The 15460-nt window shown below is 35.6% G+C and overlaps 1 protein-coding gene across 1 annotated transcript in view; it reads right to left on the bottom strand.

Annotated features, from left to right (window-relative positions):
* Positions 1-15460, bottom strand: part of INVS (inversin) — a gene marked incomplete at both ends in the record, with an annotated part of 77935 nt that overhangs the window by 22042 nt on the left and 40433 nt on the right. The window contains 5 exons of the mRNA XM_079533891.1: positions 1716-1822; positions 3353-3582; positions 5028-5183; positions 9182-9353; positions 13507-13616. Of these exons, the coding sequence (XP_079390017.1) occupies positions 1716-1822; positions 3353-3582; positions 5028-5183; positions 9182-9353; positions 13507-13616 (775 nt within the window). The remainder of the gene's footprint in view (positions 1-1715; positions 1823-3352; positions 3583-5027; positions 5184-9181; positions 9354-13506; positions 13617-15460) is intronic.

The raw sequence follows: 15460 nt of genomic DNA, 5'->3' as shown, positions 1-15460 counted from the left end.
TTAGTCACTCATCTGCAAGCAACTGGGCAACTTAAAATCTTAGATGCAATTTTAGCTCCATCTTTTGACAAGTTTTAAGTGCTGGGTTTGAATTTTGAACTAGTATCTCATATTGCACTCTACATGCGCAAGAACAGCACCCTTGTATAGATATATCAGAAAAAAATACCACTTTGTGAAACTGTAATTCAGTAAAAAAGCATTTACATCCAATTACAGATGAACCATATCCACAAGGTCATTTTACTCTCTTCTGAGAATAGTCACTTGACACTCTTTTCTATTTTCCAAACTTCTACTGTCCTAATAATAACACAAGGTTTTATCAACAAAATACAGTTTTGTAGATGTCTACTAAGAGGCAATTGCACAAGTTTTCCATATAACACGTATATTTTAGGAAAATTATATTTACAGACTGATTCATCCAGAAATATTGAAGATCAGTTCTTTTCTGCACATGGACTGGTGCTTAACAGTGTCCATTCAGAATGCTGCTTGTTATATCCAGAGTAATCAAGGCTTATATATACGAGCACACATTAATGTCAAAAGGTAAACAAAATAGATTGTAACTGAATGACTACAGTAACATCACAGCTAAGGTATTTTCCTAACAGTTGAGTATCATTAGTCCATTTCTACAACATAAGAATGGCATTTTTCTAGCAAAATATTGTCTTTTCATTTCACTTCTTAAGAGTAATTTTACTACAGCTGTTCGCTTAATTTTCTATAAAAAATTTCTAGAGAGTAGTGACATTACTTAGGAACAACTTAACACCTTCATTTGTTTCTCACTAAAAATGAGAATAAACACAAAAGCATGAGTGATCTGAGTAGCTGGTGTAGAGAATGAAAGAGAAATGATGGGGAAAGAAAACAATTAACTGGGGTAAGGAAAGGACTTTCCAGTTTAGCTCTAAAATGTGGGCCTCAAATATATTTAAATTATTTAAAATTGAGAAATACTCAAATCTGCATGACATACTGATCATAATTTTATTTATGATTACAACGAGGTCATCTACTCTGAAAAGACATCATGAATTTCTGCTAACGCTCATTATCTTCATGGTCAGGTGATTAATTTGAACTCCGTAACTCAAATCACTTTAAAAAAAAAAATAATTATTTATGTGTCAATGAAACACAAAGAAAAGAGGTGCAAATTTACTGTCTGTTTATGATCACTAGATACAAAAAAAAAAAAAAAAAAAAAAAAGCCCCAAAACACCACCCACCCAGGCTTTTAGAATACAGTTAATCACCAGTAATTTGTAATCACTATTTTAAAATGTAGCAATGCATTTCTTCCATTTGCTTTCTTCTCACTGTATTCCTACCAATAAGAGAAACTCCAGACTACTCTAACATTTTCATCTTTTCATCATACATATCCATTGCCAACTTCATCAAAATGAAAAAGATGCTTAATATTTCAAATCAGAGTAGAATGAGTAAATACTTGCAGAAATGTCCAGAAGCTCAGTGTTCAAAAGTACAAAAAGCTGAAGTTTAAACTTGCAATATCATACGTAAACAAGAGATTTTTCACATTATAAAAAGCTCCTCACACTGAAGCCTGAAGCTATAGCATTCCTTTTACATACGGGGACAATCATGACACTGTGAAAATATCTGAACAACAAACATTTGAATCAATAGGTAGCATTTTTGCTAAATTATAAAATGACTCATTCAGACCATAATACCTTTCCTCGCTGTTCTCCATATGATTAGGGAAAGCATCAAAACCAAGCAGCAACTTTATAGCATCAAGGTAGCCATTGTTACAGAGCCAGTGCAAAGCAGTTCTTCCCTGTAGATAATAGATTGAAAAAAAGAAATGATCACACTATTCCCAATCTCTATCATGCCACAATAACATTTGGAAATCACAGTGTAACTTGATGCTTTTCTGAACACAAAGGACAAATTGATTCTTCTAAAACAACTCCCTTGTTAAAATAAAAGAGTACATCACTTAAAAATGAAATCAGATATCTTTTTCTTTTTAAACTACATTACAACATTAGAGCTCTTCCATCTAAAGCAGCTGAAAAATAGTATTAGGAAACTAGCTCTAGAGTGTATTTCTGTGGAGTTATGCTGCCCTTGCTCTGAAGAAGCTCTCAACAACTTTTGTCATTCAGACTGTTTTCTAGGCTGGTCCAAAATACTGCAGTAAGACAGAGAATTATTAAGGAGATCAAACTCTGATGAAGTCTGAGGAAAGCTTATCAGCTCAGACAAACGCAGAATGACTCCAGCCCACAATACTCACTACAGCAGCTGAACCCTATACAGCCAGCTCCTGGCTGATACCTGCACTGTGAATACTTAAAGGTCTGTGAATATCAACAACATACAGGTACTCCACTTCACTTCAACGAAGTGAACTTCCTATATCTGCATCTTGCTTTTTTAAACTCCCTATTTAACAAACAGTTAGAAAACTGGATACCGCATAATAACACAAAGAAGTTCTGAGTTCAGTGCTAACAAGCTGCATCATCTTGAACTCCAAGTGCTGAAGATTATGATGCAATATCTGTGAAATAAGGAGGTCTGAAGCTGACATCACCTATGTTCAAGTTGATGCCACGTGAAGCTGGTAGCAGATTTAGAAAATGTTTGCAGTGTACTCAGGAGAACCCATAATAAATAACACTTCTCAATTACCTAGAATTATTCATGCCCTACAATGAATAGCTAGAGAAAAATTTAACAATTTGTGTGAAACTATTTTGACTCTTTGAGCTCTATTGACTTCAGAGAAATCATGTCAAGTAACAAAGAAATCTGTTATATGTTGCACAATTATCCTGGCTCCTAGTTTCACTTACTGTTTGAAAAATGACACAAAAGAACATTTAAACAAACCGGTGTTCTTTTTTTTTTCCCATCAAGAAGAGCTGTATACAGATAAATAATTGAAGAAGTTCTTCTGCAATCTCACTTGCAATATCTTTCTTGTTCTATCTTGCTAACACATGCTGAAGAAACACACTGTAAACTATAAAATCACATTCCCATATCAATTGTTAATAAGGAACCATACAAGTTAAAAAATAAGATGCTTAAAATGACTCCTTGTAAGATCATGCTTTGATAAGGCAAAGACAAAAATGATAAAGGAAAAAGATGTGTCTCCATTTCATGCTGAATATTACACCATTATTTTTTCATTCAAGAGTTTAGAAGTGAAGACAGGGAAAATTATGCCAGGATACATCTCCTTTCACGATCATCGGCAGAGATGTTTCAGCAACCCAGAAAACAGGATGACCTTTACGTTTATAGTTATTTTAAACTTACTTAATGAATTGCCCAGTGAAGGACAACATACCTCTTTATCCTGAATATTTGGATCTGCATTATTTTCCAGTAACACTACCATGCAGTTGATGTAACCTCCATATGCAGCACACTGCAGAGGTGTTCTACCTGCGTAATCCTGCACATTAGGGTTGATTTTATTTTCTATCAGGATTTGGCACACATCAGCATTTCCTCCCAGGGCTGCCCAGTGAAGGGGTGAATGGCCATCTTGATCAACCAAATCTACTCTTGCTCCTCCTATAACAACAAACACATTTTTGAATTAAGAGAAAGCAAAGAATAAGTTTATGTTCAAATATAACTTCTTTGGCAAATTGACAATTCAGAGAAGTACTTCAGAATGCAACATCCATGTTATTACTTAAATCAAGTTGAAATGGCAATGAGATAATTTCAGTCAGGGTCAGCAACTTTAGAAAATCTTAAACATCCTCTCAGATACTTTGGAAACTTCACATCCGTCAAACAGCCTTGAAAAATCTAGATGTTACTTGTTTCAGGCCTATTAACTTTAAGTGAAAATTTCTTAATGATAAAATAACTTCTGAAAACCAGACATAACTTCCTTTTAAACCTCTAAAACAGAGGAGATCAAATACTCACAAGGTAAGAATGATTTTTGAAAAAAGTTTTTTCTATTTTTTTTATTCCAAGCATGCTGAAGATCTTCTATGCAGATAATTTCTTTGTGATATGATGCAAAAACTCATCACAAAAAGAAACCTCCACAATTGCTTAAATTCTAATTAACCATCAAGAATAGCTGTCTATATCATAAAAAGTTTAATCAATTGTAAGTCAGATTCTGGTCACCCAAACTTACTGTATTCATAAAAACTAACCACAAGGGGTTAGAGTAAGAGCTTAGCAAGGCATTAAAATTTGTCCAGTGAAGAACAGAGGGAAGTAACCTTCACTAATAAAGGTTATTTTACAGAAAATGTGTAATTTGTGAGTCTATATACTTCAGACAACAATTGGGTAAATATCTCAAGTAGAGAGACTGCTTTCAGTCCATGCAGAACTTTTCTGTGTGATTGAAACAAAAGAATTTTGCACCTAAGTTACCACCGCTATTTCACTGTGTATCTTGCAGTTTAGAGCTTCTATCATTATTTAGAACTATGCACATTGTCTTATTTCTATTTACAAATAAAATACTGTTTCTAAAAACCAACTATGGGAAAATATTAATGATTTTGGGTTTTGATAAGTACCTTAAAGATGAACATGAATTTAAATAGTCAAAAAATTTCCAAAGATGACTACAAATTCTTTGTCTCAGAAGAAAGCTTAATTTGAACTTATTCATTGAAAGCAGGAAAAAAAAACAAGAAAAGAAAAGAAAAAGAAAAACCCCCCAAAACAATGGCTTGCTGGGGGAAGTGGCAGTTGGAGAGATTAGAACATACTTGAACAAGCTTGGACAGAAATGAGCTGTGCAAGGAACTATCCCTGCTTTGAAAGTTCAGATTTAACTCTGCCAGTCTTTTTGCTCAATGCTCTGAAAAACCTCTAGTTATTTTCTAATACTGTTCCTCACAGGGTACTTACAGACAGTATTTTTTTTAGAGGAGTAATTTTCTACTCCCATTCTTGCTCAGCAATGCTATTAATTTCACAGCCCTACATAAAGGAACATGAGAAATCCAAAGAGTTTTGTAAATTTTTTAACAGCTGACCTTTAATGAGTGTTTGTATCACTTCTTTGTGTCCCATCTCACAGGCTCGGAAAAGTGGAGTGTGTTTCATGACATCCAAAGCATCCACCTGTGCATTGCGTTCCAACAGCAATTTCACTGTGCTGACATGGCCAGAAAGTGCAGCAGCATGTAATGCTGAAAGAAAAATGCAATAGGAAAATGAGTGTACAATATTGTGAGCTCTGGAGGTTCATAGAACAATCAAATTGAAAGATAATTCTGATTATTTTGTTAGAAAAAGCTGCTTTTGAAAAACAAGCAGCTGAAGAACCATAGCGAGTGATAGGCAATCTTGAACCACATTTCCTTAAGCACAAGCATTACAGCACAGGAAGTAGAAAATAATGTTAGCTCTGAGACATGTTTTTTACTTGCAGAAATGTGAATTTCAACCTTATCAGTAGCAGGACTGGCTTATGTTTATGATTTGTGTAAGGTTACCAGCTTTTGCTTAAAAAATTGAGAGATCACAGTAAGAACTACTTCTGCCTCTGTTCCATGGCACTTACTGTATTACTCCAATGGACACGAAGCTGCCCACTTCAGAGAAAGAAAGCTTCCATTATTTCTTGAACGTTTTTTTTTGAAAATGCCGTTTTTTCTTTCAAACAAGCAAAGCTGTCTCAATTAAAACTAACACCAGATAACCACCCAGCTGTTTTTCTCCACTCCTCTTTTTCATTTTCCAGAATTGCTGGGTGAAAATTTTACATAAACCTATGTAGGAAGGCCATTATATCTCCGCATAGTACCTGCAACTCCTTGCTCATTCAGGAAAAAAAATGATGGACAAACCACAGAATCACAGAATGGCTTGGGTTTGGGACCTCAAAGACCATCTAGATCCACCTCCCCGTCACAGGCAGAATTGCCAAGCACTATATATAAGGCACTGGATGAGGCTGCCCAGGGCTCCATCCAATCTGGCCTTGACCACCACCTGGAATGGGGAATGACAGCCTCTCTGGGCAGCCTGTGCCAGTGCCTCACCACTCCCTCACTTAAAAAAATCTCCTCTGAACATCTAACCTACATCTCCTGTCTTTCTGTTTAAAACCATTTCCCTAGTGATAGTCCTATCACTATCTACTCATGTGAAAACTTGATTACCATCCTGCTTATGTCCCTTTAAGTATCAGAAGGAACTTAAACATACCACATTTCCTTCCACCCCTACAGCATATGAGGTTCCATTGAATATAAACTGTGCAAGTTGTCTTTGCAGAATCCCACTCTTCTTATTGTCTTCTCACCTCTAAATGCATGCAGACTTCACTAAAATTAAATCAACAAATAACACAGAGATCACAGAGGTAAAGAAACAGTGTCTTAGGACTGAAGTTACTAACTGATAGTAACTGCTGGCACTGCAGCCTGTGGTTGAGGAGAATGCAGAAATGCCTCTATAACCAACTCAGGTACTTCCTGAAGGAAAGACAAACTACACACAACAATGAGATTTCAGACAAATTGAGGACACTTACTTTGGTTACAAATTGATTTCAAAATGCTTTGGATTATTTCCAACAGTTAGCAATTGAATAAAATGATCTATGTTCTCAGAGGTGCTCTTCTTAACATTTAAACTACTTCAGAGATGACAATGTACAAAGTATGCAGAAAAAAAATACAAAAACGTGCAATTCATAAATGTACTTCATAGCAGAGGGGTTGGAACTAGATGATCTTAAAGGTCTCTTCCAACCCAAACCATTCCATGATTCCACGAGTTTGTGCAGTGCATTCTCATTTTCCCATGAAATTTCACAAACACTCCAATTTGGTCATTATTCAGTCTGGTCAGACAAGCAAGATGTGGGGCTGTACACAGTATCTGCATCCCTCTTCTTGCTTCAAGTTATGACAGGCACAGTCAGGATCCAGCAGAGGCACAGCACAGAAAGGCATAGGACAGAAAGACCACTAGAAAGGATTTACTAGAAGACACTAGAAGGAATTACTTCTTGAACCATGTCCAGAATGTCAAACTACCACGCTTTCAGTAATTGCCTGACACCGCTTATCGCTGACACCACTTCATACAGCTTATAAAACAGTGGCCTAGCATAATCTGCCACACAGATGCTACTAAAAAGTGCAGGTTGTTCATAATGGCTTATAGTTTTGATTCCCAACAGTAGTGACTGGAGTTGTAATACAAATGAGGAACTTCCTACAAGCAATGGGGTTGTGGCTTGAGACAATATGACTAGTGCTGCCTTAAGAATTGAAATCCTGCTTTTACAATGATCCTAATGTTCATCTGTTGCAGATATCATGGGAAAAAAACCTCTCATATGAAAATTTTCCACACTTGTGAAAAATCTGTAAGCAGCAAGATCTGCACTAGCTATGCGAGTGGGAGGCTATAAGTAGAAATTTGACAAGAACGAGGTCCCTGCAGCTTTATGTATTTGGACGGGCCTAGTCTTCATGTTCTGACCTCACCGTAAACTTTAGGTTCTGGTTTTTGTACTGCATTTCTTATGAAAGCAAAGGCAGTAAACCACTCAATCTGATGACACATGGGGTGTGTATAACAATGCAAGAGAAAAAGAGCTGCTGTGTCAGCTTGGCCGCTTCTTCCCCTCTATCACTCATTCTGACGCAGGCATCTCGTTTCGCACTTTGTGCTCAGTATTTTCTTGTAAGCCAAATTTTCTGTGATGGAGTCACAGTGACTGAAGAGATTCCCCGGCCAGCTGCTCACAATGGGACCTTTGTTCGTGGGACAGACAGAGCCCTCACCATTGTATGCAGTGACGGCAGAGCTATAAAGCTGCCCCTGTAATGCTCCTGCAGCGCTGATCTCTGCGAACAGGGAAATTCCTTTCCCTTGGTGTCATTCTCCTACACAATAAGCAGAGTCTTGAGCTGAATGAAGAACTTGCTCTTTTTAAGTAAATGCAAAAAGCTACGTTAATGCAACAATATGACTGAGCTTAACTGAGTTCAGCACAAAAGTCAGCAAAACACAAACTTGAACTCTCCTCAGCAACTGCAGCCTGGGCACAGCCATGTACACTGTTTTCTATTACTCCATGGTTTCCTGTTAGATTACAATGCTACTCTTCCCCCACCAAAACCTAGGAAGGATTACAAATCTTCAGAAAAAAAAATCAGGTCTGCAATTAGAAAGTGATTTACTGGTGGGCTTCCTTTGAAGTTTACAGCTCGCTGTGATAAAGCTCTCCCTGCTGCACACATTTGCATAGTGGTAAAATTCAGACTGTTTGATAGCAAGTGAAGAACAGCATAGCTCTGAACTTTAAGACAGTGTGCTCTCTGCAGTGGCAGCTTCAAGTACATGGAACATCCATTAACTGCCTTCGAGTCCTACAACAAGATCAGGATTAGAAAGTGATTAGGCATTACTGCTAGGTGTAACCCCGGTAGATAAAAGCCACCTGAGTTATTCAACCATGAAAACCACACCTGAATAATTTCAGAAAGTCTCCAAGTACTGTTAGCAAAGAACAACTCCCTTATAAGGAGGTCTGCACACTGTCTGCAACATTACTGCACTTCAGATCTGAAATACTGAAAGGCATTTATAAGGGACCTATCACAAAGCAGCAAATACAAGTGGCACTAATAAAAGATGAAACAACGCTAAAATGGTTGAGTGTGTAGTCCACAGAACCATCAGACAGAAAGACAGAGATCTTAGATTTTTTTTTTGTCACAGTATTTTTTTTTCTTTTAACTCACAACTTAGAAAACTGTCATAATGTGAAAAGACTAATTTGAGGTGTGTTCATTTTTAAGGAAAGAACTCAGATTTATAAACAGAATTTTACAGGAACTGAAATTGATGATGTAAAAGACCCTTATAATTAAAGGAAGTGAAAACTGTAAATTGCAAGTGATAGTCATACTTGCTATTTTTCAAATGCTGATCCAGAAAACTCTGACATTGCACTTATTTCCCATTTCATATAATTCAAATTATAATAGAAGCCATATGTGAGAAAAGTGAAAAACTCTAAAACATTTTATCTTCTTGTTTGGAATATACCATCACTGCAACATCCCTAGGAAAATATTAATACAGAAGCTACCAGCATGTTTTATTTGGTGAAAATCACACTAACTGGAATCATTCAATGGCTTTTCATTGAAAAGTATCTTACCTGTCCCAGCATATTTGTCTGTCATATTGATATCGATATCCAGTTTCAAATCCAGCATAGTCCTAATGACGTTATCACTGCCTTTCCCAGCTGCCCACATGAAGGACGTTCTTCCCTCAAGATCTGAGTCATCTTTTACAGAAGGATGTTTCAAAAATACTTCAACTGTTTCCTGAAAAGACATACTGTTGGAATTAACACTGTAAGAAATCTCTGACAACAAGAAACAATGTTGTCTCATCCGGCTGTCTATGAAACAAATAAAAGCTTTCATTTTTCCTTTTTATGTTTACATAAAAGTATCTGCTCAACAGGAGGACTGTATTTTCTGCTGCTATATCCTTTTCCTCTTCAGCATTCATAGCCACATCCCTAACTGCTATCATGTATCTATTTTCTTTTTAGTGTCAAATATCATGTGTTCATCATAAGGAAGTGAAAGACACTGCAGTTGCTGTGAAGAAAGTAATGGGAAATGGGAAAAATATTATTGGCTTATCAAGATATTACTGTAATAATACCATGATTCTAAAATACTTTTTCTTCAAAATACTTTTCCTGCTACAATTTTTTTTTATTTAAATCTGAATATGACTGCAGAAGTAAATATTTTAGTTTGCCACTCTTAACCATTCAAAAAAGCCCAACAAATCAAAACAGAACTTTAAAAGAAACAAATACATTTCCTAATATTTAAAGATATCATCAGGTTAACAATTACTGAAACGCTGTAAGTAAAATAAATAAATTCTTTACACTTGAGTCTATGCTTTCTACTATAATTATCACAACTGAAGTCTTTAAAGAGCTTGATTTGAAGAATTATTTCTTCAAATGTCATGTTTGTGTTAAGCTCTCAGCAGACAAGTTCACTCACTTCACCTTCTGATAAATTCTTAAGAAGCCACACTGCACAAGAAAGGGAAGGAGGAAATCACTGCTGTAAGAAAAACCAGGGAAAGGTTTTTCTTATCTAATGGCTCGCAAGTATTGTGTATGTAACAGCTGGCACACATCTATTAATAGTCACAGATAAGCTAACTAATAAAAACTGAAAAGTGAGTTTTACTATTTTATTTCATTTTTTGTATTTTAGCATTAGTGCTACTTCAACCTTTCCCTCATGTGATCTCAAAAGAGCTCTGGTAGGATAAGAGTCTTTGTCTACAATAAAGTCTTGGCTGAAACATTTACTCAAGAATCATTTATGCCCAACTGGCCAATCCTTCCCTTCCCTTCATTTCCCTTCCCTTTGCTTCCCTTCCCTTTCTTTTCTTTTCCTTTCTTTTTCAATTACTATTTATGATTTCATCCCTATAAATAAATAAATAAGTAATTTCTCCTTCATTTTATGTTAAAGTGATCTAACAGCTTTGTGAATTTGGGTTCATACCTGAACTCTCAGTTTACAATCAAAGGGCTCAGGCAGAAATAACGAGGAAAGTAAGCATTAAACCTTTCACAAAAAAAAAAAAAAAAAAACAGCACAGGTTTATAGTTTTTTTAACTGACCACCATCACACCTCAAACACAAATGGCTACTCATGAGACCAACAGCTCAGCACACTACCAGAACCCTGCACAGCTTGAAACCCTGCAAAATGAAAAGGCTGGACCTTTTCAATACCAAGGCGCACATCTTACAAATAGAAATAAGTAATTTTATTTTTATATTTCAGCAAATCTACCTTTCTTTTAGCTACACTTTTTTTTTTTTTTTTTTTTTCTTTTGCTATAATTTCTAAAGGGGAAAAAAAAAAGTGGAAGAAATCCCATGCTGCTGTAAGAGTTCTTTTCCAAACTGAATTTAACACAGCTTGAAAACTAAAATGGAATGAAATAAGAAACAGGTCATTAAGAAATTAGAAAATATAAGTATCCAATCACTTTGATTTTACATGCATTTTGACATGAAAAAAAATCACATGTATTTTGAAAATGTGAAGAAAGCAAAATAAAAATCAGCAAAGCTGAAAAACAAGAGCAAAGAAGATACGTAAACTTGGATCCTTCCATCCTCTGCTATCAACAATATGTTCAAAAAATAAGACATAGGTACCATATTCACTTACCAGGTCAATCTACACAAGTATGTGAAAACAAAATACATATTATTGTGGACATCTCCATAAAAATTCAAAACAAAGAAGAAAATTTAGTTCTGCATTCTGCACACAAGATCAATACAATTAAAGCACCTGCCTTCATACATGGATTTCAGAAATTTAAAAAACAATGTTTGGACCTTCTGTGGGATTTACACAGACCACCTAACCTTTGGGCAACCTATTTGGGTCTCACACTAAGAAACCCTTCTTCTAGAGCTATTCCTTATACAGTAAGTGAGAATAAGTCAGTCTTGAAAATGCTTCACCTAGACGAACTGGCAGCTAAGTTTCTCTGGTCTCCAAAAAAACAAAGAGGTCATATTAGAGTGCGTACATAACCTGAGGAAAAAGAGGACACAGATCAAGATATTGAAGTCAGTAAAAGACAGAGTTACCAAAAAATTTACAAAAAGCAAAAAAGATCAAATCTTCTTTTGGACAAAGAAACACAAAGAAACATTTCATTTTAACTGAGAAACAAACCATGCCTCTATAAACTTGGGCAGTCTGAACAGAACACTAATGTGGCTCTGAAACCATAAACATATGGATGCTATCGCCAAAACAAACGTGGATGAGTCTCTTTTCAATTGTTTGGCTTTGTATATGGAAAGCAATGGTGGGAGCTAGTCTAGAATTTTTATCTAGTAGAAAAAATACAGCAAATATTGATGCTCAGAAAAAAACATAGTGGTTTAAAAAAAAAAAAAAAAAAAAAAAAAAAAAAAAGAGAAGCTCCAGGCATAATTTAGGCATGCATAAGCAACAGTTCTGGGATCACATCATCAGCTCAAAGAGGCCTGTAGACTTGGAGTGAGACTCTCCTGTTTTGTTCTTCATCTAAGATGCAAAACAGTAAATTCATTGTAAGCACACAAGATTACAAAAGAATATCTGATTTCAGCACCTCCTTTGCTTCCCCCTAAAACCTAAAGATGTCATGTTTGGCTGGTTGATGGGATCAAAAGGGACCAACATAATGAAAATGTTTCATACAACTAAATCAAACGCAGAAAAAGAAAGCCAGTAGGAAAAATTATTTCATAAAGAATGTACCAATACAGAAAAAAAAAAAAAAGATAAAAGCAGAAGAGGATAATCACTGGATTATCACTATGTTTCCCACACATCATTCCCAGTTTGAGAGTCTGACTCAGACTTGAAAGAAAGGCTTTCACAAGATAAATATTTCAGGCATGTGAGTCTGACACAAATTCTACATACCACATTTTAATAATGGACAGTAATCAGCATCAATAAAACATTCTGTAAAAACGCACACAACAGATGTGCTCCAATAAGGTCTGAATTTTAAACAAACAAAAAGCTCTGCAGGTTTCTACTAAGACCATCTTCAAACAAAAATAAACAACAAAAAAAAATCTCCCCTAGTTTCACAGGCAAGGCCCGTTTGCACAGAGAGCTGTGCTATCAGTACACAATCAGTTGTCTTTTGAAGTAGTACCCAGTAGTACCCATAAGGGGAATGATTCTCCAAGATGCTAAAATTTTCTGAAAATTAACAGGCCAGAAGGCAAGAAAGATCCAAATCAGTACCCCTGTTAAGGAAATGGTACAATATAAGCTGCATTACTACATAAGTACATTAACTGGACACCAGATAATCCTTTTTGTAACAAGAGAATGGGAATAATACAACTGAAGAACACTTATATTGGAGCTCTAACTGTGCACGGCATAATTCCACTACGAGAAACAGAGCAGTGCAAAAGAAGTCTTCTTAAGTTCCTGCGGCTCAGAACTACTCTACAGTACCTACAGCCAGAAAATGTTAAAACTCCTAGCTTCTTTGACTTAGCTCTACCACATCACAGAAAGGCTTAGGCTCTGGACAAAAACTACATTTTCTACCAAAAATATGAGAATTTGGTTGTTTGGATTTTGCTAAGAACAATCTTAAAAAGCAAAAGTACTGCAAAATAGTGGATGTCATTCCCATTCCATTAAAGTATATAAGTGATTATTGGGTGCTCTGATGCAAAAATATGCAAAAAGTCTTTGTAAATCAATTTACTCTTTAAATTTATATATAGTAATTTGAAATTAACAACATTTATATCACATCACTAGGAAAAGTCCGAGTTAAACTTGTGCTGGCACTGTTTATACGACTTGTCAAAAACCAACTCACTTTATTACATTGTAGATATTTCATCAAAATACATTTTCTTTTCATTTTGTGTGTGTGATACTTACAGCAAAGTTGCTCTGTGCAGCATAATGCAGAGGTGTTGCACCTTGGCTATCAGAAGGGATAGTTCCAACCTTATTTCTTTCTAACAAGAGATGGACAATCTGAGCATGACCTGAGAAAATGCAAAAATAACATGAATTTATTAAACCCTAAACACTTCTCTATTAAAAAATAGAAAATGAATAGACTTTAATAAACAGTGCTCGTATTGTAGCCACAATGGTCTAAAATTAAGAGAGAATCATATGTCTAGATATTTGAACTATTAAGCATGGCATGCACCTTCTTCCTGACAATGTTCCAGTTCCACATTTTGCATCCTCATTTCTGAGAAGCACCTGTAAATCAGAATGACAAACAGATAGGAACATGTGACAAATATTTTGTTCTTTTAAAGGAAAGCATTAGAGCACTTCCTTAAACAAAGGAATCAGCAGCAGCTGGTCAGAAATCTGCAATATTAAGTTTATACTGAATTAGGTGAATAAATGCAGAGAAAGTTCAGATAACTCAGCTAAGATGCTGTGTCTGAATGACAGGCAATCAGAAGTAGAACAGTCAGTAAAGACTGATACTATTTGACCATAATCCCAGTGTGTATTCCTAATTCAGGTTTTATTCCAACAAAATTTCAAGTGAAGGTCTACAGCAGAATCTGGAGCATAGACTGCTGCTAGCTGCCATATCTGCAATAAACAACAGACTGATACACATAATTCCTTCCGTTAAGACAAATTTGAATGCCCATAGATTAAAACTGAAAAAATTTGGAGAGCATGGTTGAATTTTATATCCATTTCACAGACAGAAAAAAAATGCAAGACAATGGAGTACATAAACATAAACATCAAGTGATCCTTTCTTACATGTTCTTTCAGTCATGTAATTCATTCAGAGAACAAATTAATAATTTAATATTTTAAATACGATACTGTAAGGCATAAATCACATAAAAATATTCCAACTCTCATTCTTATGTGAGAGCAAAATAGTCTATTTTGCGGGTTGTTACTTTTCCACAGTTGACATAAATTTGAATAAAGGAAAAAGGTACAGCTTTCTATTAGCAGTAGGCTATGTAATGAGAACACTGACAGTAAGAGAATGTAGCTATGTAACAAATGTAGTACGTAGCATTTAAAAATCTAATATGTAAAATCTTTTGTGGAATGCCATTTTCAGATTGCATACGTACCGAAGTAGAAGAAATGAGAGAAAATGATCAACTCAGTGAAAAAGGATGAAAAGCTATTCAGGAACTTGTATTTTTCCAAGAGATGTGGAACCAATAGCGTTAGGGCGTACAGAAAAGTTCTTCCCCTGAGTAGTTAAGACGAGTGAAAACACTGTCCCTTCCTACCAGAAAAACACTAAAAAGAAATATACTGTGATGTTCTCCCCATCTCAATACTCTAAGAATTGAACTGAAATGGGAGCACTGAAAGAAGTTGGTTCTGAATGCATTCTCAGCAGTAAAACCACAACAGTACTACCGAATGAAGAAAAAAAGCTGTCTGAACTTTTAGGACACAAATAGAAAAAGGGCAACTGAAATCAGTAATCTGCACAGGAGGTCTACCTAAACTACCTGTAAGAAGAAAGACTTGAGGGAATTGAAAAAAAAACTGTGCTTGGTGCAATAGTAAACAAACTCATACAATATGGATAAACATCATAACTCAATTCTTGAAGTCGAGAACTATCATTTCTGTAATATTTTTTATTTAGAAGAGCTGTAACTTGGCTGACACTTGCATGTACCCTGACAAAAGTAACTGGAGCAGCAGTGCCATGTGAACCAGTCATGAGCAACCCACCACCTTTTACAGAGTAGTTGTTGCGGCTGTGACCCTGCACTATCTAAAAAATCCTATTATTAAGATCAATTAATAACATCCTAGACTCTTTGAGATCTACATTAGTAATTCTGTATCCACCTTAAAAAGAATGCTAAAA

This window comes from Tetrao urogallus (genome assembly GCF_951394365.1).
Source record: "Tetrao urogallus genome assembly, chromosome: 3".
In the NCBI taxonomy this organism is placed as follows: domain Eukaryota; kingdom Metazoa; phylum Chordata; class Aves; order Galliformes; family Phasianidae; genus Tetrao; species Tetrao urogallus.
This window is presented reverse-complemented; position numbering and strand designations above follow the sequence as displayed.